Source organism: Dendrobium catenatum, unplaced genomic scaffold (genome assembly GCF_001605985.2).
Source record: "Dendrobium catenatum unplaced genomic scaffold, ASM160598v2 fragScaff_scaffold_536, whole genome shotgun sequence".
Lineage (NCBI taxonomy): Eukaryota > Viridiplantae > Streptophyta > Magnoliopsida > Asparagales > Orchidaceae > Dendrobium > Dendrobium catenatum.
The window spans coordinates 417,784-442,368 of record NW_021318998.1 but is presented as its reverse complement, the minus strand read 5'-3'; the positions used below and the strand labels follow the sequence as shown (position 1 = coordinate 442,368).

The following is a 24,585-nucleotide window of genomic DNA, read 5'->3' as shown; positions in this document are numbered from 1 at the left end:
GTTACACCAATAGGATAAAATCGTCATGCTCTTAGGACAAAGCGGACAAAATCTTGATAGTTAAGAGTTTGAGTTGTTACAAATGATATCCGATCAATACACCTACTGAAAGATGAGAACTAAGTGACATATAAAACGAAGTGTTACATCATGGGAGCCTCTTCTAGAACACTATATGAGACAAAGTGCTATGTGACGTGAGTGACCACTTGAACTTGTAGGAGCCTCCAATAGAATCATATTTGTCTGGTGGATGATTCTGAGATAAGGATACTAACGATGACATCAATTACTTAAGTGAGGGAGATTGTGAAACTCCTTAAGTAAAAGAAGTTAAAGTCTGAAAGATTAGGCGCCTTTTGATGTAATGGCCTGAATTTCATTAAGAAACTCCGTAATTAAGCATGCTTATCCTAGAGAAATTATGGTCCTCCTGAAAAGTTACACTAATAGGACAAAATGGTGAGGCCCTTAGCCGAAAGTGGATGATATCTCAATAATTAAGAGTTTGGATTTTTATAGATTAATTCCATTTCGTCATAGAAGCTCATCAGCATCGGAGAAGCTCACCAGAGGTATTAATTGTAGTGGCATCTCACTGAGGTGAACAAAAGTCGTTTGCATGGAAGTTACGGTGAAGCTCAATGGAGAAGGTTTATACTGTGTAGGCGTGCCGCTCGATTTGCAAGGAAGAAAAAGACATAAATGAAGGAAATGGCAAGCTTGTGACAACTTGAATGATGAAATAACATAAAAAGCAACATCAATGAAGAAAACTACAGTTTCAAAAAAATTGACAAAAACTTTACTTGTATTGTTTTCAATTAAAAAAACTTAAAAAATACATTTAAACTCGGAAATGCATTTGATAATCAATTTTTTTTTTCTTTCAAATTTTAATATTTTTAATACATCAAATATAGCATTTTAAATTTTGTTTTTAAAAAATGTGAGCTAACTCCGAGTTGAGTTTTGCCAAATTCTAACTTGAGCTCATTTAACATTAGAGCTAGAATTTATGCTCGAGCTCGGGACTCGATAAGCTCTATTCACGAGCTTGTTAACGGGTCATGTTCGAATCGGCTCATGTACACACCTATTATATTGTATTATTTAATAAGTTCAAACCTTTTTAAAACATTAAATGAATCTAATAGAACTTGTAATTCAACTAATTTATAGATTTTTTTTAATGATATCTTATTCATACTTTATTCAAATCATATTCAAACATTAATCTTCTCATTTTTTTTAGTAAGAATAATTGATATTCAATTAGGTTTCAAAAATATATTCTATGATGAATCAAATTTTTACCGCATATAATCTCAACCTTGATTGAAATTTGTTTGAACCATATTGAAATGTTATTCGAATCACATTTAGTCAATGCACGCAAAAATAAAAGTAGTCAACAGTCTAGAGGAGGGATAATTTGGTCCCAAAAAAAAAAATTTCTGCCATATTTGCCCAAAAATCAAATGACTAATATATTTAATTTCTCTATCTTCTTTTGGAATATATTTTTCTAATTTCAAGTATCATTTGATATATAAACTCAATTTTTTCAATTATAAAAGATAAATTATCATAAGGTTATATTGAAAAAAATGCTTGGACTAATAGGAATTGAAGATAATGTAAAGATAATCTTATGTGGTTTAGGCATACATAGAGATGTGTAGAAATGCACATATTAGGATAGACAAAATTATTTTTTATGAGTTACTAAGCCAAATGGACAAACCTAAATTAATATTAATAGAAGTTTAAAACAACCTCTAAAGAATAAGTTTAATGCATTAGATAATAGCCCGTCCAAACAAATGAAATAATTGGGTTAACGATAATGACAACAATGATGATGATGACGATGATAATTAAAGACATCGAAGATGATGATGATACTTGAAAAATGTTCATATATATGTAGACTTATGCTATTTAATCTCATTATGAAGCTTGAAAATCGGCTGACTGTTTACAATCGTTATTCGATCGAAGTATGTTGATGCTCATTTATTGTGATACAAATTTGATTCGACTAAATAAAAAATCCAATTTTTTTTATATATATTTTTTTTAGAATTAGTTCATGCATTTTCAGCTTTACAATTAAAATCAAGTGCAAAGAATTGTAATAACTCAAATAGTTGAAAAAAAAAATATTTGAAAATATTAAAATTCTGAAGTATAACACTTTGGCGTTGATATGGTAAGCGCTATGCGGCCCTACGCCTTGAATAATATTTCTTCCAATATAAATCCTAAAGTGTAAGAAGAACCTTCACAAACATTTAAAATAATAATAATAAATACTTACAAACATTTGTGCCATTCCTTAAAGTAATATTTTTCAAAATAAAATAATATGACGATATCACGATATTATTTCTACCATGATAAGAGTACAAATTAATAGATATATTTTTTTATTTTATAATATTAAAAAATAATGTCATATTTATATTATTTTTAATTTTTTAAATACTAATTTACATGTCTACTCATCTTGATTGTTCTGAATAAGAATATACCACAGCAAAAGAAAAATAATAAATGCTAACTTTCATCAGGCAATGCAAATCACTAATGATCAGTATTTTCTAACCTACGCAGTTTATCTTGGTTTGTTAGTTGGAAGCATTAGCTATCAAGTAAGAGATTTTGAATTTGAGTTTTACGTATGTGATGTGCGTGCTAATTTGTCCTTTTTAGGTTTAGACCTTCGCCTTTTCTTATCATGGTCGTCGAGTTCTAAATCCTAGATGAGAAAAATTGAGAGTTGCATTAGTTGAAAATTACTTGCTTCTTTTATAATTTTATGAGCAACTTATCTAAATTCTTATAGGAGGAGCAATTATTAGGTCCTTTCACTGGATGTAGAGGAAGGTTCGGTTTTAGCCAAAAATAGATAAAAAGTGCAAATACCGAGTTTTTTGAAAAACTAAGTATTTTTTCAAGAAACTCGGTATTTGCACTTTTTTAGGCAAAACCGAACCTTCCTCTAGGTCCTTGCACCGGACCAAATAAAAACTCCTTATAGGAGAGAGCAACTAAGCTCTTCCTAAAAAATGATTAAGGCATTCTACATCATACAATACAAATTTGTTTTCTATTATTATGTTGTCAAAAAATTAACAGCTCCAATCAAGGATCGAGATTGAAAAGAGGTCTAATCGGTTTGGTTTCATTGAACTGCCTGATATTTTTCATATGATTAAATTATCGAATTTTATTTTTGATCAATGATTGATTTTAATTATGATTTTTAAAATAAAGAAAATAAAATAAAATCTTTAAAAAGAAACTAGCGGATCTCTCAAATTGGGGAAATTATTTGTGCAGTTATCGGACCATCTGGAAGTGAAGCAAGATGCATCACATCACAGCGGTACATATCACCGATGTATAGCAAAGAAGTGACCAATACCTCAAAATTATAATTGGCATTCATTTTACTTGGGTTTTGTTTGAAGCAGCTTTTTTATTGAATTCTAAAACAAATTTTTAATACAAAAATTTCTAGTCCAAAAATTTTTTGTAATAAAAAACTACTTTATAAAACAATAAAAAAATCTATCCCAAACGAAGACTATTAGAAAACTGCTTTAGAAAGCAGTAAGAAAATTATCCCAAATAAAACCTTAATCAAATACAAAAAAAAAAAGTCAGCTCATGCCAAACGTATAAAACCCTTTTTCTTCAATTCTTTTCACAAAATCTTCACCTTGCAAACAGTCTAAATAAACTAGCAAAATGGAGAACACACGCAGACCTTCGCTACCCTTTATATTTAGAACTCAAAACAAAATGTGTTTCCTCTACAACCGAGAAAATTTTCAAGTATAAATAAATCTTTGCAGCAATGCTTGCAATGAAATTTCCAAGTCAAGAAAGAAAATTTTGAAAATAACAGGATTTTGTGAGTTGCTTTGGGTACCCAAAAAAAGCCAGGATTCCTGCTTCAACAGACCTTAAAACTGTTGGACCTGCAGCAGAAACTCATGGATTCATTGCAAAATCAAGAGATTAGCTCATCAGTCTCCTTAGCCTTTTCTCTGCATCACGAGCAGCCTTGTTTTGTGGTTCTAGAACAAGAGCATGCTTGAAATCTGTATTGAAGAGAAGAGTTCAAACACAGTTTCAAACATAGAAAACTTACCAACATTAATTCATCTTTTGATAATGTAATCAAAGACAGGAAGTTTGATAAAGAAAAAGCTAATCATATATCGCATCAGCCTTCTTTTTTGAATGAAAATATCAATATATTCAACTAAAAAAGAAAGCTACTATGACTGGGTGTAATGCACTCCAGAATCCACACAATTTTTGAACAATACCTGAATATTCGATTCTTGAATTAGTCGTCTTGCAAAAACAAAATATGCAACTTTAAGGTTAATACGGTTTGATACAAAAAAAATTTAGATTGCTTCATTTCCAATGCGATATTTATCACATATATACAGCCTTGTATATATGCGATAAATATCGAATTGGAAAAAAAATAGCTGAAACCAATAGCAAAAGCAGTTGCAGATGAAGTTTTCTTACGTTCTAGGATTTTTTAATGCAATTAAAAGATGTAATTAATGAAAATCAGATAAAATGAATTGAACATTGGCAGATTTAACAAGAAACGTCAGCTTTTGATGTAACTCAAAATATGAGAAATTCACTCAAAGAATAGTTTAATAATTATCCAAATCAAAGAAATTCAGCTATAAATTGGAAAATGTACAAACAAAAATCCAATTTGATTGTAATTCACACCATAATTGAAAGCCTAGCTGTAATATATTTGGCTAAATTAATTTCGCTCGCAAAACCAATCACAAGTAGCATAGAGAAAAAGAACAATATAAGAATTCACCAAGAAGCAAAAAATATAAACTCCACGCTGGTACAAGGAGATGATTTCTCCAAAAATTAGTTGTCACACTTATACCACATTCAAATGAATCAACATCCAATCAGGCACGCACAACTAAGCAGAATATGAAGTTTTATTGAGCAAAAAAATGATCCCATATGTGCCTTAGTTTGATCTATTTATAATCAGCTATTTAGTTGCTTCTTCAAAATATATACTCTAAAAATTGCACTGAAACTCCATAATCTTCCCCGCATAAAAGCCATAACAACAATGTGATAGGAAACACTTGGATTTCCAAGTGTTTCTCACCAAGATCAAGTAGATCCAAGGGAAAACTGCTGTCCACAGCAGAAAAACAGCCATAATACAAGAAAAATCTGAGAGGAAAACGTAGGAAAACGATGCAAACACTTTTATTTCGATAACGGATGAAAAGCACTTGCAAGATACAACTTTCCTTCAATTCGAGAGGAAGGAAAAACTCTCCAAATCTCTAGCCGTAGCCTAGAGCCCAAGAACACAAACCCTAGATCTCAAATAAGATTCAAATTCAAGATCATCCTTCTCCCCCCTATTCCTCCTAATTTATCATGAAAGGAAGATTACAAATTACCTAATCACCCCTCACATTCAAAAATTCCCTCCCAAAACTCAAAATACATCAAGTGGGCCCCCCTAGGGGTTTCCGCCCAGCTCCTGGCTGGGTTTCTTCCGCCGGGAGTAGGTCCTGACCGGTCCAGGGTGGACCGGTCCAGCCGGCCCAGGATGGGCCGGCGTAACACAATGTTACTTGGATAACATCAATAAGCATGAGAAATAATTCACATACATGATGTAGGAATAGGAGAAAGACATAGCCTTGAGATAAAAAAAGCCTTGTGCAAAAAATCTCAAGAAAGGCATTACTCATCCATTTGTAGCTAGGATTGTAAATGAGTCTAGCTTGAGTAAGCTTAATATTTGTTCATGTTCGACTCATTAGAATTTTCATTTATATGAAATCAGCTCATGCTTGAAATTCTTTGTAAACACATGTTGATGTTTGGCTCATTCAAAATTCAAAAATGAAAACAAATAAATAACGAGCTGGATATGACAGAGCCATTCTACTTATCTAATAACTAATTAATAAATCTAAAAAAATAAGTAACCACAGAAGGGGGAACAACTAAATCCAATGTATGAAGTATGAGCGCAACACTCATTTCAAAACCATGTTTGTTTCCATAAACAATGTAATAGGACTTCTTAATGTCTTTGAATAGAGACAAACTATAGGAACAAGGCAAATGTATAGAAGAAAGAATGCAAGTAATCAAACGATAAATAAATGAAAATAAGATGAGATGTTGTGTTATACCTTTCTATGGGGCAATTTAGTAAATGCACATCTTTAGTTGCATCTAACATGCTAGGAAGCGTCTCTTCAAATGATAAATAAACAAAAATAAGTTGATCAATATGATGTGTTATACCTTTCTATGGGGGATTTTAGTTAATGTATATCTTAGTTGCATCTAACATGCTAGGAAGATTGTTTGCTCTCATTGTCGCCCTCTCCCAATGTCGTCAAGATCGTCTACTCGCACTCCCTTCTCTACACTCTAGTTGTGCGCATCCCAGTCAAATCAATGTCCTCCAGGCTATACTCATTTTCCTCACATCATCCAACCTTGATTTCTGTCATTTGAGTTGACCTAAGCATAGACGAATTCTTTCACCAAAATCCTGCATCAATCTCCTAGGCGAACTGTCCTAATTGATATTGATCTACTCCATGCCCCCGCTCATTAGATCTTGCTACACACAACAATTGATCCCACCATCCTTAAAACTCCAAATGTAATCAATATCTCAAAGCTGTTGATTTCTTCTCCATCCCTCTCAAAAGCCATAAACAATAACAAAACTTCAACCAACATCAACACAACAAGTGCATGTTGCTTAACCTCAATGCTCAATTACATTGATTCAGCAAGCTTGTCTTATCTTGCCCCTTCATTCTTCTTTTATTTCACTTTACATAATTAACTCAGACACAAATGCAAGTATAAATGTAGAAGAATCATTGCTCTTTGATTTGATTAATATGAAGACTGCATCCTTAAAATTTGATCCAACTGAAAATTGAATATCTTCATGTCGTTGATATTCAATCCAAATGAAGCTTTTTTAGCCTAGTCAAATATTCCAGCTGAATGTTCCAGCTGCAGGAATTAGTTTATAATAATAATAATATCTTTTTATGTAATTATCTATCTTTATTCAATTTTACCCCTTAGACCCAAACCGATCAATCTAGTAGCCCAAACCGGTTCAGCTATTAGGACCGACAGGCGACAGCTTTAAATAAGATCACTACTGTAATATTTTGGCAGGTAATGAAAACTTCTGCTTTATTCTTTCTTTATCTTTTCTCCGGAGTCCACACCTACTCAAAAGATATCACCCGACTCTTCTTGGTCAACCAAGAAGCACATCACAGTCGCACGCATTTAGAAGACATCAAGATGCAAGCAGACATGTGGGAAGCATTGCGAGGTTGTGTGGGCTATAACATGTGAGCAAGAGCGATAGAACAGAGCAACAAGTGTTATGAGCAATGAGCAAGCATACGAGTGCATGCAAAGATGCAAGCAGTGCAAGGGGCATTGTGAGCAGTTCAAGCCATCAGGGTCACGTCATATACCAGCATTGCACATTTGATCAAGAAGACCTACATAACTGGGAGGGGGGATTGCTAGGGCTACCAATAGTCTAACACCATGTTATATGAGAAAATTGATGTGTATTTTGACTAGAGATCAACCCTATTATAATTAAGAAATTAATACAATGTTCAATAATACATCTGTTGTGGGGCACAGAAACTTTTCAGCAGATTAAGAACCTTTCAGCTCTCCTGTGGGGCCTAGGATCTCCTTTATCACCTATAGGAGAAGAGGCTGTGGGGGGTGCTCTCTGGGAAAGATGTAAGAGGCATTTATCAAGGGATTTTGGCTAATTTGAATTCAAAATAAGGAGAGAAGTAGGAAGGTTTATATAAGGGCCGATAGGGTTGTTTTATTTTGTGATGTTATGTGTATTTGCTGTAGTTTTCTTTGGAGTTGTTCCTAATGGTGACTAGGGTTTGAGGAGAGCCGATCTACCTCTCGAATAGTAGATCAACTTGTATCTTGATTTGTTGTGCTAAAATAAACTTCTTGTTGATTTTTGTTGTGTTTTATCTTGCTCTTGCTGGTTTTGCTGTGTGGAGGACAAATTCCAATCAACATCTTAACAATATAAACCACTTTCCAAATATAATAAACATTCCTATTTAATATAATTCTAGTATTCTAAGCTACCAGAAAGGCAAAGGCTTGGGATTAGAAAAGCCTTGTGCCAACAATCCTTGATGAATGGCTATTACAAAAAGAGTCAACACCTAATTTATTAGTTTAAATAAAGGACAGCATCCACAATAAGGGTTGAACACAATGTTGCGAAGAGAACTGAACAGGAAGCTACCGGAAACAGACGTGAGAAGGGTAGGGAAAAGAGTAAGTTCCATGTCAGTTAACAATCACAACAATACATCATTTATTTCTTACAAGCACCGGTGATAGAGCACAACTATGCATTGAAAAAAATCCAAATAAGCGTAATTACACAATGAAAATATATAGTTTCCAGCAGAAATTTCAACAGAAGAAATTTCATACCTTGAGCAGCTTCTTTATAAGATACGAGCATCTCCCTCGCTGTTCCTCTTCTTAGATATGCTTTAACATTCTGCCAAAAATAAATAAAACAATTAACAATAATAATGATTTCACATTATTGAAGGTAGAGTTCCTCCAAAGATACTTTTATTAGACTATACAAAATAAATATATGCAGAGAGCAAATAGAAAGTAAACACTAGAAAAGCAAACCATTTATTACAAGATTTAAAATTTTTAAGTCATAAGAAACACCTTAAAATCCAGAAAATTATGATGTTATAGAAGGTAATTTACAGAATTTTTCAGGAAATGCAATATTCTTCAGGTGCAAACAAGAATCACTTGAGGGTTGTTTGGGCTCACTTTTTATCTCTTTTTTTTTTCTTTATGTTTGATATGAAATAGAGACATATTTAGCATAAGTCATTTTATGTAGCAATAGCAGCAACAATCACAGCAGTAGGGCGGTGGTGAGAGCAGTGGCGATGGCACTACGACGATGATGACAGTCGACAGTGGTTGCCATTTACTCAACTGAGGATCATGATCTCATGATTCCATCATCCCAGGTATACCAAAGATCTTAGTCTACCAACGCTACCAAATCATTGGTTGCAGCGTCCAAACAATCTGATTAGCAGCCATGGGTTGATCCTCTCAAGGATCCCAAATAGACTGAGGTAGTTAAATGTTTGTTTTAGTTTAGTGGTGGTTTAAGTTTGGGGCTTATATCTATTAAAATGCTCGTTAATTTATTTAGTTTGGGGCTCCTAGCTCCTTTTAGGGGTTGCTCGAGGGTTAGATTTAGGGATGAAGATTATGGCTCCGTTTCTTAGAAGTTGCCTGTTAGATTTGTTTAGGATGGACTTTACGGATCCGCTTAGGAGTTGTTCGGTAGTTTGGTTTGGAATGAGGATTACGGCTCTGCTTAGGAGTTGTCCGTTAAATTTGTTTAGGATGTGGCTTAAAGCTCAGCATAGGAGTTGCCCAGTAGTTTGGTTTGGAATGGGGCTTATGGCTCTGCTTAAGAGTTGTCCGTTAGTTTCAGTTGGGATGAGGCTTACGGCTCCGCTTAGAAGTTGCCCGAGGAATTAGATTTAGGATGGCGCTTATGGCTCTGTTTAAGAGTTGCCAGTTATATTTGTTTAGGATAGCGCTTACAGCTCTGCTTAGGAGTTACCTAATAATTTTTAGTTGAGGGTAGGATTTATGACTGAACTTAGAAATTGTTTGGCAATGTAGTTTGAAATATGGCTTACTGCTTCACTTAGAAGTCATCTATTAGGTTCAAATTAGGATTTATTACTTCACTTAGAGGCTCCTTAATGAGTTGGTTAAGAATAAATATTGTTGCTTCATTTAGAAGTAATCCAATTTGATTTAGGGTTTGTTGTTTCATTTAAAAACTTCCCTTAACAATTTGGTTGAAGTAGGCCTTACTACTTTATTGAGAAGTAGCCTGATAATTTAGGTTTAGTTTGAACTTGATTTAGGATTAGTTACTTTATTTAGAAGTCCCCCTAATAAATTGATTAACAATAGATCTTACTTCTTCTAATTAAAAGTAGTATGTTAGATTAGTTTGTTGAACTTAGGAATAGTTACTTTGGTTTCACTATCCTTTTGTTTCAGCCGCTTTGTTTTCACTCCAGTATTGTTGTTTTTGTTATAGCACTTGACTTTTTGCTTCAGCATATTATGCAGCACCTAAATTTATATTTTTATTTGCTTGCAGGTATTGGAGCCCGCACTGAGTTGGAATTTGTTTGAGTTTTGTTTGGGACTTAAGAGTTTGGAGTTGGAGTTTGTTTGAAGTTTTTTTTTTAGTTTGTTTAGAGTTTGTTTGGAGTTTTAGTTGAGTTTGTTTGGAGTTTGTATTTAGTGTAAACATTTCCTTCTCTATTTTTTTATTTGATTTATCGTATTTTTAAAGTAATGAATTAATCAATTAAAAGAAAATTTTAATTTATTCTGTTTTAAATTAATTAACTAATTAATCAATTATTTAAAATTTATTCTAATTAATTAATTAAAATTTTAATTAACAAAAAAATTAATTACTTATTACTATTTTTAAGACTCTTTTTAATTTAATTTAATATTATTTTATTAATAATAATTATTAATACTTATTTTACTTTAATTTGCCCTCAAATCTCTCCAAAAGCTCTCATGAAATTTTTTTTTATTTGAAACTTTTATTTTAAATCTGGTAACCTCATGGCGCCCCCTTCCCCCAAAGGGAGGTTGGGACAAAATTTGTCATTCAATCCACCCAACCGGATCAAAGATTCAACGATTGAGGGCTTTGGGAGGATGATTGGTCATGGCACATGTCTTCGGATCTTCAATTTGCATCACCTTGTTTTTCATTTTCTCAAAAATTCGGGAGCTTCTCAACGTCCCCTCCCCGCATAGGGAGGTCGAGACGACACTAACCATTCAATCTACCTAGCCGAATCAAATATGCGACATCTAAGGGCTTCAGGACGATTGGTCCCGGCACAATTCTTCAAGTCTTCAATTGGTGGGCAATTCCTTGTTTTTCTCTTCTTTTTTTTTCTTTTTTTTAATTATTTACAAACACTCCACTGTTACATTGGATACTCACAGGAAGAAGACTGATTCGAGCAAACGAGCGAGAGGAGGGTCAAAGACAGGCCATGGGATGGGAGCGATGGGAGGTGTCGAGTCGCGGGACTGGAGCGACAGGCAGTGTTGGGTCGCGAAAAGGGGAGTGATGCGGGCAGACGTGCATAGGTAAATGCGCGCGAGTGTGGGGAGACGGTCGAGTGGAGCGGTGCCAAGGCGCATAGGAGTGGGATCAGACAAGCAGGTCGCACGTAGTGGCAGGTCAAAGACAAGCCGTAGGACAAGAGCAAAGGGTGGTGCCTCACGTACGGGAGACGGCTGGAAGAAGGCTCGAGCAGTTGAGGGAGACAAATGAACAGGGAGTGCAAAAATGGGCGTAATTCTTGTCATTTTTTCCTCTTGTATTGTCGACCAACTGTGTCAATTCGCGAAACAAGGCATCCGCTTATTTTTGAATTCATTATTTATTTATTTATTTTTATTCAACAATGGTACCAGTTGGGGCTACAGTGGTGGTGGCGATTAGCATAAGGTGGAAAAAAGTTAATAGCTCAAAGCATGTTTACGAACAGAACAAACTTTATAGAAAAAACAACTAATATACACATTACTTCATATAGGAAAGCAAACACCAATCCTACATGTCTGAATCAATAAAGATTTAAAACAAAGAACAGGTCGGGAAAATGAAAAGCTATGCATCAGGCAAATTCTAACCATATCAGCCGCCTTTATAACATCAATAAAACTAAAATTAGTGCATAAATAGCACCGGAAAATAAAGAAAATGACAATTTCTAAAATTTTGAATTCAATATATAGTAGTTAAAAGATCTTAACGTGCATCTTATCACCTTTTTATCTAGCAAAATGGCTTGATTGCAATCTGCTTCAGCCTGCTGGTAACTGCAAATAATTGTCAAAAGTGATTAAAAAGAAATCCTACATATCATGGGATCTGTCCAAGCTGATCATACAAAAAAGATGAAACGTACCACCCCAGTTCGAGATAAGCAGCTGCTCTGTTACAATAATATGTAGCATTTGAGTCGTTCAATTTAATGGCTTCCGTGTAGAAGTTAACAGCCTTGTTCCACTGTTTTCCTTTGAATGCAGCATTTCCCTGAAAAGGCGAGAAATGGAACATGTGAAGAACTTAAGTTGAAACAAATAAAAATAGTAGTCAGATCATGTGCTCATTTTCATGTCTCATCATGAAAAACTATTTGGAGTTCAATCTCAGAATCATCCCCCATTCACTCTTATTGAGGTTATATATGATTTTAATTATATTTTATGCACATCTTTTTGCACAATATTACCTTTGATCTATATTTTTTTCCTCCTAGTATTTAGAAAACGCCCATATCCCTCTCCGAACCACCCATGTACCGTTACATATCATCAGATAAAGGAAAGCATCCGTAAATAAGTTTACAAGAGCAATATTCATGACTGCAGCAATGCTTGCTAGAGATTTAACAAGCTCAAAAATTTTACTAATGCCGGTTTCCCATTAAACATTCCATAAATTCAAAACAATTTACACTACGGAAATTTTTTGCAGCTCTTTGAATTTAGTGCAAAGAACATGAAATACTGTGAATGGAGAGAAAAAGTAATTACTATAGAAGTGTATTAGCTGCAATGTGATACGGACACGAGAAGTTTTATTCATGGCATAAAGCTCTATTGAGGAAAAGTGTCAATGGGGTAGATAAAGAGAGATTGAATGAAGAAAGAAAAGACGGGGTGTGGCAGCCGGTGTTAATAAGCACTATTGGTGCACTCCAGCATAAGGGTTTTGACGCACAATTACTAAAAAAAAAAGTACAGAACATAATATAGACTAGACCAACACATAAATCAAATCTTCAAGATTGAAACGATAGCATAAAAAATACATCAAACATCAGTATGTATATCATTTTTTCTTCTTTTTTTGCAAGGGTTTGTTATAAAGACAAATTCACTGGCATTTATCCGAACAAATGTGCTAAATTTTAAGTTGGTTATCTTTTATAAACCAAATTCCATATATATATATATATATATATATAAGGAAATTTTTGGACGGTTTTATTCCTAAATAAATGACTCCAATACAACAAAAGAAACCACAAATACTTTCTAATGACTAAATTATTTTAAAGAACAAAAAACAAACCTTTTCTTTCAATAACTCCGAAGCATCCATGTCTCCATTAAAATCTGGTAGGGGGGCCAAACTTGACGCAAGGCTAATTTGCTCCTGGAGAGATGAATGCATGTCTAGAACGGTATCAAGAAGAAACTTATCTGCTCCATGTGCCGCTATGAATGATAGCGAAATGGGATAGCTTTCATGCTTTCCTAGTGGAATGGCGACCTGGAAAACAAAAAAAAAATATGCATATACCTAAAATAAAGCCTCAAATTTTACAAATAGTAAAGACGATACATAGACGCAATAACAACCTAGAAAGGTGACCTTGAAAGATCATAAATTCATTAACTGATATTATTACCTGACAACAGCCCGATAAGCCTGCAAGGCACAACAACATAAACAATCGATCTTCAAACTCAGGAGACATTTTCCTCTTCGAGCTATGCTTTGAAAGGAAATCAGGGATAGTTGGAATAACCAAAACTCCATCATCCTGGCGAAGAATATGGAAACAGTATCACAAAAACTATAGAATATTCTTAAGCATTTGAAATGAACGTGATCAAGTATGTAGCAGGGATTAAAGCACTTCTTCTTCTTTACCCATTATCATTCTATCTTCGAAACCATCAGCAAAATTAAAAAAACAAAGTAGATATCTGAGGACAGTACGCAAAGGGAAATCATCTATCTAAAGTTATAAAAAACAAAAAAAGATAATTTCCAAGGAAAACTAGAATGGTGTTACGTAACCTGAAACATAAGAAAAAAACACAGAATTGATATCAAATAGGGTCTCAACTCAAGTCAGATTCACAGATGGGTTTCTGACCCGCTTACAACCAGATTTGAATCATTCAATAAATGAGTTGAAATTCAAATCCAAACATCAATGGAAATACTCTGGAAATCTAGCCTAACCCATGTAACCAATAATAAAGCATGTCCATTAATAAAGGAATTATTTCTTGTCAGCGGGGACTAATCATCAACATCAGGATTTTCATCAAGCTCAATTATAATCTGGTTGGCAGGGAGCAGTTAGGTTTCCACTTGATGTAATTTTTATTTGTATTTGTTTTTTTAACTCAAGCCCACTTTGAAGTTGACCTGAACCGTTCAAAAATTGACCAAAACACCCACTCTGGATTGTGTCGAGGAGGTCTACTTGAGTGGTGCTAAAGGCCTTGAGCACTCAGACAAGGCTTAATTTGTTAGTTTGGTCCAAGAATAGTTCGTTACCACGTCAAACTACATTAAGACCATAAAATAATGCTTACAAAGACAAAATTTATATCACTTAATGCCATAAACAAAGGAATCAAGTGAAAAAGGATTTCGTAAGATTTTGATAGGAAACACTTTAAGTTATCAAGAATCCCCATCAATCTTTTGATAAAACCGCGAAAACCTTCCTCCAAACTCCAATGAAAATTAAGAAAAACAGTAATTTTATTGCAAGAATCAAATAGAATGGAATAAAATACCAAGATACAGTTGATCCTCAATTCGAGAGGAGGATCTCTCTCTCAAATCTCTAGACGCCGCTAAAGCCCAAAAACCTAAGAGATCTCAAATTTCAGCCAAATTCAAAAATCCCTAACCCTAGCAAAACAAATTATTTAATGCATACAATCCAAAAGGAAATCTCTAAACAGTCCCTACATTCAAATTTTCCTCCTAAACTCCTAAATCCTTTCTAATCGGAATTCTTGGACTGGGTGGTTGAAGTGACTTGTACAGGAGGCGGAAGAGTTCCTCCTCTATTATGCCTGAGCCGATCCCGTATGGACTGGCAAGACCGGTCCATTGGACCAGTCTAACAATACTCCCCTCCCAAAGACCCACCTTGTCAACAAGGTGGAAAGATGACACCCTCCTCCATTCCCTCTTCATCACAAAAGGTAAGAACCTGAAGAGTTTGGTCCTTACACCTGTGCCCCGACGTATACCTCACATCATATCTGAAACAGAAACCCTTCGCCCTTTTCTCCTGTAATTCCATTTTTATGAGCTTCTTGAAGTTGTCCCCATGTCTTCCTCCTATAGTCTTCTCCTTCGAAGTCTCCCTAAGAGTATCCGATGTTGGCTCCTTAGGTGCCAAAAAGGTGATGGTCATCCTCTGCGAGCCTCCTGAGCTATTGCCTTCCGTTCCTCTCTCCATGTGTCTTTGATCCTCCACTAACTAAGCTAGCTCCATAGCTTTTCCCAAGTCACGATGTCTCATCACTCTAACTACTGCATAGATCTTTGATTTCAATCCCAATCTCTAGAAGTCGATCCGGTCAACTGGCAATGTACTCAAATTACTCATGGTACTCTACCATTGTCCCCTCTTGCATCAAAGTGAAGAACTGTTCATAGAAGTCCTCTTCCCGGCTAGTTTAAAAACGTTCAAACAAGCAGTTCTTAAACTCCCTCTAGGTCCGTATCCAACGCCTCATACCCCTCCACTGGTACCATACTAAAGCTTTCCCTTCCAAGCACATCCTGGCTACCATCAATCTCCCCCTCCGTCAACCTGTTGACAATAAAGTACATTTCCACCTTGTAGATCCACCCATAGACATCCTCTCCCTCGAAAATAAGCATCTTCAATTTCCTCATCCTCATATCGCCTTTGTTTCCTCTGTTCCCTTTATAATTTCTTATTCCCCAAGGGGGTGGGGCTCCCCCCAAGTGTCCCAATCATCCCTTCTACGTTCATAACCGAAACTATCATCAAATTTTCACATTCTCCTTTCAAATTCAGCACCCCTTGGATCACAACAAACCCCTCCCCTTTCAAATTCAGCCCTCCTTTAGTCATAATTACCCCTTTTCCTTTCAAATCTCGTCCCTGTCCTCTCCAAATCAGCACCTCTTCGATCCTTCCCTACCTCCTCCCACCTCTACTCATAACTTCTACCCAACTCTTCCCTCAGAATAAGCCCTAGGGGAGGCATTTTTTATGTTCACTTCCCTCACCTCCAACGTCAATATTTTGGTTTGTCCCACAAGCACTTTCTTCAACATCTCCCCCGGGATGGAAAAATTCAAATCAATCTTCTCATGGGTGATTGAAATATCTTTCTTTAAATCTGAAACTTGAGTTTAGAGATCTAAAATTTCAGATTTCATTTGTATGATCTCCTCTTTCAACACTTCTACCTTTTTCCCTGCCATGGGTAATCGGATATATGCTACAAACAGTAAAAACAGCCAAAAAAATAGCAGTTCTAGTCTTCAAACAATAAAAAAACAGGAAGATCAGAGAGAACACGTAGCATAAATTAGCGAGAGTCTACTATTTCCGCCCAGAAAATTGCTATGATACCAATTTGATAGGAAACACTTGAAGTTATCAAGAATCCCTCTCAATCTTTGATAAAACTGTGAAAACCTTTCTCCAAACTCCAATGAAAACAAAGGAAAACAGTAATTTTATTGCAAGAATTAAATACAACGGAAGAAAATATCAAGATACAATTGATCCTCAATTCGAGAGGAGGATCTAGCTCTCCCAAATCTCTAGACACCACTAGAGCCCAAAAACCTAAGAGATCTCAAATTTCAGCCAAATTCAAGATGCCCTAACCCTAGCAAAACAAATTATTTAATGCATACAATCCAAAAGGAAATCTCTAAACAGTCCCTACATTCAAATTTCCCTCCTAAACTCCTAAATCCTTTTAATCAGAGTTCTTGGACTAGGCGGCTGGAGCGACTCGAATTGAAGAAGAAAGAGTTCTGCCTCTGTTCTGACTGAGCCGATCCCGTATGGACCGGCTAGACCGGTCTAAATTATTTTAAACCACACGTTAGAAAAAAAAAATATAGATAACAACGTAAGCAAAGAAGCGCAAAAATAACTAAGATAAAGTTAAAGGTTTTGATAGCAAGAAGAATTACGATAAAATAGGCATTTGAAGAAAAAAGATAAAGAAAGGTTCAAAAGAATTACATGAATAACAACTCTGGATGAAGACCTTAGAAAAAAAAAATTAAAAATTTTGAAATTTTGCAACAAAACTGTTCACATAACTTAAAAAGGCTGATGATGAAAATTTTGAAATGAGGAATGGAAACACTGCTTCATAGAACATACAAACCTTACATTGAGTACCTACATGTCTTCCTTAGTGGGCCTAACAAAACTTACAACAACAACAACAACAACATCAAGCCTTTATCCCACTACGTGGGGTCGGCTACATGAATCTTTTTTCTCCATTGTGTCCTATTAAAAGTCAAATTCTCGTTTAAATCTAATAAAGAAAGGTCATTCCTAAGCATTATGATAAGTGGGCCTAGCAAAACTTAATAAGATAAATTCCTTTGTAGCTCAACTAAAATTCAAAATTCAAAGGCAAAAAAGACATGCACCAACTTGATTAACTTCTCACAAGAGAAGCATAAACAAATGAGAAGTGAGCCTGAAGCTTTACTTCTATTATTCTACGTATCTTTTTTCAAAGCTTATTTGTGAAAGATCTACTATTTACTTAACGTATTTGTTCATTTTGCCTACCCAAAGCAATTTCTTTCTTACAAGCCTTATTTAATATTTTTCTTTCTTTGATGCAACTTTCACTAAGATCTTATTATCCTCATCCTAAATATCTTCAACCTAATCAAAATCCCTATGCACCTTCTCTTGTCTTATCTATTTTACGTGCCCTTTTATTCTTCCTTATAAACTACTACAAACTCTTGAAATAAGCTCCCAATTTTGAAATACTTTCAATGGAGGAAGTCTGATATTTTTATAAATAAAATTCACGTAGATGCTAAGATTTGATTAATTCTAAGCTTCATGCTTCTAATGGATCCAAGCTTCCATGATTAATTAAATCTCCCAATTAGGAGAGCACTTTGCACTCAACATTTTGAGGAATAAGCTTTAGGGCAGTAGCATCACAGAAACGATTGGTTGCACTATAACTTCATGCATGAGGAAATAGCTACATGGTTAGCTGGTAAATCCTCTCAGCATCTTGAGGTTTCATTATCCAGAGTTTTGCTTACTGAACCCCAATCTAAAGAGTCAAGAAATTTTGGTTGTGACATACACCTTCAAGTTAAGCCTCATGATCTAACAATCCGCCTTAGTCCAAGTAGCTACGACATTTAGAACTAAATCAAGAAATTGCCATCAATTTTGGGATTCGAACTGTGAATATTAGTTGTGATTGTTGGGTGCCCAATCAAGAGACATGGGAACCAGCATCCCAGGAAAACAGTAACAAAACTGTCAGGATATGATTTCATGGTAGATCTCATTTATTTTCTTGACACAAGGCTTATCATATATAGTAAAATGAGTAACACAATAGCACAAGTATGAACAATCATGGTTCAAAAGTACTGATCATGACCACAACGGCGCATAGGTTTAACATACCTAAAGGCAAGCATATTTGAACAAAAATAGATTAAAGTTTACATGCTTAGAGATCTATGCACAATCAAAACTAGACTCATAATAAATACTTTCTCAGAATCCCAAAACTTAAATAAAAAATGAAAACTACAAATCCTAAACTAGTTTTAGCATAAAATAACTCTGCTTCAGCTATTGAGTGAAACTCCTTATTATACTACAATAATAAAACCAACCATGTTCAAGGAATACAAATCAAATAATTGCTCAAGATCCAAATATTGCAATTGTGATAAGGACTTTAAGTCCACAAATTCCTCAATCAACACTGATAGAAGATCTCGCATCACTCATAAAATAAAAAACAAAGAATAGGAGAAAATCGGCAACAACATGCAGCCAAACTCACAAACAAACACGTAAATCAACAATTAAATTTTAAAATAGTGAACTAATGAATAACATAGAGCCACCATCCACACCAACCAAAAAAAAGGATCAATTATGGGTTGAAACAAGGGTTTGGATAAGAGATTTAGTTGTTGTACCAAAATAAAGAACCAATAAGAATAATGTTAGAGACTCAAATCAGCATAGGAAACTAAATCAGCATAATTTGTATTCTCCATAGGGATCACCACCATTAGGCATTGTTATTATAAGAAAGCACTAAATTAGAATGTGTTGTTGTAGGAAAGTACTGTATTAGAAAAAAATATTTTTGTTGTTATTTTATACCACCAAAAACTGTAGATATTATCATCATTACAAACTTCAATTTATACACTTTTTTGTAAGCCCATGCACAAGTAGGGGTGTCAAAATCTGACCCAACCCGAAACCTGACCCAAACCCAACCCAAAAATTTTCGGGTTCGGGTCAACCCGTTTGGTATATGAGTCGGGTTCGGGTTCGAGTTTTCAACCCATTTGTAAAATCATATCGGGTTTGGATTGACCTGAAAAGTGAAAACCCGAAATCAACCTGTTTTGACCCGGGAATGTGATCATCCATTGCCAGTTGTCAGCCCCTCCCGCAGACTGCAGTCCGCCTTGGCACTTGTTCCAGTCGGATAGAAGCACGTCGGGAGCTCGCCTACCTCGCCACATCTGGCCGCTCTTGCAGTCACGTCAAGCTAGCCGTCTGCCGCTCAAGAGTCGAGTCATAAATGCTTGCAATTAAGACTTTAATTGGCATACTAATTAACGCAAATAAAACAGCAGAAGGGAACCGTTGAATGCACCGCAAAAATTCTTTATTCAAAAGCAGTCAAAGCAACGGTGAAGAGCATTATAATGATGGTCTTAACGAGTAATTAAAGTTGTCCGTTTATGACAATTCCACTTCTGTTGTTTCGATTTCACTGCCATCCCATTATTTTTTTTATTATTATTATTAGTTTTTTTCTTCCTAGGATAAGAAGAGTCAACATATAAATTACTAGATTAATTACATATTTATTATATTTTTGAATCAAAATGGATCCGCGGGTTGGGTCGGGTCCAGGTTGAAATATGTGACCCGTTTGGAAAAACGGGTTGGGTTCGAGTTGACCCGTTTAGACCCAGGTCAACTCGGGTTCAACCCAAACCCAACTCGCGGACCCGATTTGACACCCCTATGCACAAGCACACAAAAAAAAATCAAATTTCTCCTCCAAATTGGGATTGATACCAAGTTAGATTAACACCTCTTTTTCCCCCTCACACTGCCCTTTCACCCAATTAGCCTTAGCCACACCGACTTGCTCCCCAAGCTCAATCGCCTCTCCCTCACATGATTATTGTGCAGAGTTCCCTACTTGCATAATTGCATGCTGAGCTTCCAAACATGAAAGGACACTCGTCTGCTCTTCAAGATCATGCCATCGCCACTTGCCCTAATAATACACCCATTTTCTTCTCACACTAGTTGTATTAGCACGTGTGTCGCGCGCACGCCCTACATTCACTCGTAATGTTATGCCACCTACGACTTGATAGCTTCATATATCACACGATTTTATTATATAAGTCACCTCATATTCACCTCTCGCTCAAATAGTGTTATGGCTTCTCACTTGTATATCAATGAATTAAAACCCCTCCATAATCAATACAAATATCAAGTTCAATGATGCAAAATATATCTTCTAGTCTAGTGACATTTGCTTCAAAATTGACGCAACCTAAGTTCTTAAACCAAGTAGGAGACACTAGGAATGCAAAATAAGATATTTTCTTTCAATATCACATAAATAAACATCAAAATGATCAACACTTAGTAGAAAACTAATATGGGAAATTTGTTAGAAAGTCACATAAGAAAGAACAAATAACAAAACACAAATTATAAACCTTTGGAACAACCACGAATGGTCATCTCACATGCAAACACAAAACTAGGGAATGTGCTCAAAGGGAAGGACAAACCAGCGATCTGCCACAGGAATTAGGTTCCAGCAAAGGTTTTTACTCCTTCGGCAAATACCAATAGCACGGGGCACAACACCACTTACAACTTACAATAGTTTAGAGAAGAAAGATACATGTGGAAGGGAAACCGTGAAGAGAAGAAGTAGAAAGAAGATTGAGAGAAGGAAGAAGCGGTTAGAGTGAAGACAGCTCGCAAGCTAAGAAGAAACCCTTAGGTTTAAAATGAACACTCTCCAAAAAAACTCCTCAAAAAAGAAATTCAGCGACTATATATAGGAGAAAGAAAGGAAAAAGTAATTATTAGCCCATATAATTATGCCTCCAAATCAGCCGATAAGGACCACCCAACTCAGCTCATTCAATGAAGAATTAAAACTTCCTACATAGGATACAACAAAAGGGAAAATCGCGCAGCCAACAACAGGGAAACCGAGAAGCCACAGGGAAAACCGAGCAGCCACAGGAGAAAATGAGAAAGAACACACAATTGGAAGGACAATGGAACCGACCTAAGAGCATCAAACCCAATATGATCATGGGATGTTTTTTTTATCATAGGGCTATACAAAATAAAATTATGTAGAATCCAAAACACAAGAAAATATAAAAATCATAAAATGATAAATCTTAATTGCATCAAAAATTGATTCTCATGACAAACTACATCTTAATCCCTCTCTTCTATATAACTAGCGCTGCTAATTTTTTAAAAGTAACCATATTTCAATTTTTTTTAAAAGTAACCAAGTTGTTCGGGCATTGTTGTTCAATATTTTTTAATCTTTCATTGCCAAATCATCATATTTTAGGACTTTGCCTAAAAGATGTTAACTTTCTTTAATTCGCATACTTTCAAGAAAGTAATGTCTCTCATGTCTATATTATCTATTTTGAGATTTCTTTTCTCCAACAAAATGACATAAGGATGCAAGAGTACCATAGCACACTAAAAGAAACGCAAAACCGATACAACTATCTGGCAAATGCAAAATAAAAATTCCTTGCTGCCAATTTTTTTCTCCGACCTACATTATTCTCTACTAGGTGTGTAATCTCAATTGAAGGCAAACTCTACTTTTCCCAATATTATGAGTTTATGAATATTCTCTCTTGGGCTCTTTGCACCACAAAACTCTCCACCCCTCAATATCCTCATCCACTGTTCTCAGTATCCCAACTACTCTCTTTGGGTTCTTAATATCATAGAACTCTCAATACCTCAACATCCAAACCTTGTCCAAGCATCATTGGTCACTGGTTCAAGAAGTGATTGGAGGAATCATTAATGTGGCGGTTGTACCAATAACACGGTCACAATCATAACAATTTTCCAATCTACACTCATTGCAGTCACAACTCACAACAATCATCCTCCCAGACTTGTTGACAAAAAACCAGCTACACCTCCAAGACTATTCATTATTACACAACCAATCCAACTCATTCTAATCCTTCTCGTGCCACATCCTTTAGATAAATTACTCTCTCGGGAAGATTTTGATCACTTGCTTCAACAATCTCAGACATTTGTCAGCAAATCTCACACTATCTCCATTCTCTACCATATGGCATGTTGTAGCTGTCTCTACCGGTACGTCATGAGTTTTAGATTATATTACTTTCTCACCTATGACAAGTAACCAATAATTATTTTCATCACATATCATGGCCTCTCTCCCACCTATTATTGTTATTGATGGCTTTCCATCTCCAATCTTTGACAAAGGATTTGTTCATCCTTCCTCTTTCTTAATCTAAGATAATTCTTCAGATGTCATATAGTTTATTGTCAACCTTTTGTATATGCATCGTCTAACCAAGAATCGCAACTATTTTATAACATTATTTTATCCTTCTTCCTGAAAATGAGGTTTATCACTCTATGTTTATTTGGCACTCTTACTATAGCATGGTGATTCATGGTATATATGATTGCATTCTACTCACTAAAAAAGATAATTGAGGCATTATAGAAATAAAATCTTATTTGTGGAAGACATTTGTCACTAAAGATTTGGGTCAACCAAAATAAACATGGCGTCGAGTGTGTATGTAGTAATAAAGTATTTCTCTTTCTTAATGAAAATATACTATAAACCTTCTTCAGTAAATTGATCTTATAGGTGAAAACCTACAAAATCTTCTATGTAAACTCTACATTCGTCCTAAAATGGAAAGCTATAAATATGATCTCGCTATTGATGTCTAGTTGGAAAGTTTGCAGATGTCAGTTGACTAAAACTTGTTGAAATTAGTTAGTGATACATCCTCAAAAAATTATCTCGATCGGGCATGAATCTCGAGGAATAATCAAGTTGGAAAATTCCGAAATTAAAATTGGGACCATCCGAACTCCAATTTCAACAAACTTACAGTCGAACTGAACATCTCGAAAATACAAACCTAACGACACCAAATTCGACTCAATCCAAACTCAAATGGGTCAAAATCAAGGGCCCGAAGCGCTATAGAAAGGTTCGAACCACAATTTGGATTACCAAATGGTTTCCAAATGTGACATGCTTATAGTCGAATCAAGCGGCTCGACGAGACGAATCCAATGAGCCCAAGATCACGATATTCCGACATCATTAAGACCTTCAAATGTCTAGCGAACGGTCCACGATCCAAGGATTCAATATCAACCGTCCATCCAAACCACTCCACATTTATCCTTGATCCTATTTACGAGCCATGCTACTCTACGAAATATATAAATAGACTCCTCCTTCCTCTTGAAAGGGGACCCCTAAGGAGAGAAGAGAGAGATCAGAGATCCCTATTGCCTCCTTGACCACCGTCGGAGTTCCGTCGAACCACCACTTGACGCCCAGAGTTCCACTGGACCACCACTTGATGCCTTGAGCTTCACCGGACCACCACCTGACGCCCTGAGTTCTAACAGACCACCATCTGACGCCCGGAGTTCCACCGAATCATCGCCTGATGCCCTAAGCTCCACCGGAAAAACACTTGACGCCCTGAATTCCGTCGAACCACCACCTGACGCCCTGAGCTCCGCAAGACCACCCCCTAACTGTGAGACCTCGTTCCCTTACTATTCCTCTATGATTTGGATTTTCCTCTCTGGATCGTCCGGGACGATAGTGGGATCGTCCAGGCCGATCTGCACTGTAGAAAATATCGGCCGAAGAATAGTTCTGGGGACCGTCCAGGACGATATTTGTTGGTCTGATCGTCCCGGGACGATCTGGCGATCGGCCGGGCCGATCTGCTTTATGATATAAGAAAATCTGGTCGTTTTGATGAGAGAGAAAATCATTTTAAAATCAAAATATCTGTTTTAGAGAGAGAAAGAGAAAGGGAAAAAGAGGAATCTTGGGTTTTGGAGGCCGCGGAGCGCTTTTCGTCCGACGCTGCTGTTGGAGAAAGTGTAGATCTCGTGGTAAGGACTCCGAATCCTATTTCTGTTTTCAAAGATATTGAGTTTTGACCGAGTTATGATTTGTTTTGTGTTT

At 35.7% G+C, this 24,585-nt stretch overlaps 1 protein-coding gene across 1 annotated transcript in view; it reads right to left on the bottom strand.

The window, feature by feature from the left end:
• Positions 1-3,679: 3,679 nt before the first annotated feature.
• LOC110109333 (outer envelope protein 64, mitochondrial) overlaps positions 3,680-24,585 on the bottom strand; it is a 29,150-nt gene continuing 8,244 nt past the window's right edge. Inside the window, exons 8-13 of the mRNA XM_020840353.2 lie at positions 13,689-13,823; positions 13,349-13,549; positions 12,177-12,304; positions 12,036-12,087; positions 8,587-8,656; positions 3,680-4,115 (exon numbers count right to left, since the gene is read on the bottom strand). Of these exons, the coding sequence (XP_020696012.1) occupies positions 4,033-4,115; positions 8,587-8,656; positions 12,036-12,087; positions 12,177-12,304; positions 13,349-13,549; positions 13,689-13,823 (669 nt within the window). The 3' untranslated portion in view covers positions 3,680-4,032. The remainder of the gene's footprint in view (positions 4,116-8,586; positions 8,657-12,035; positions 12,088-12,176; positions 12,305-13,348; positions 13,550-13,688; positions 13,824-24,585) is intronic.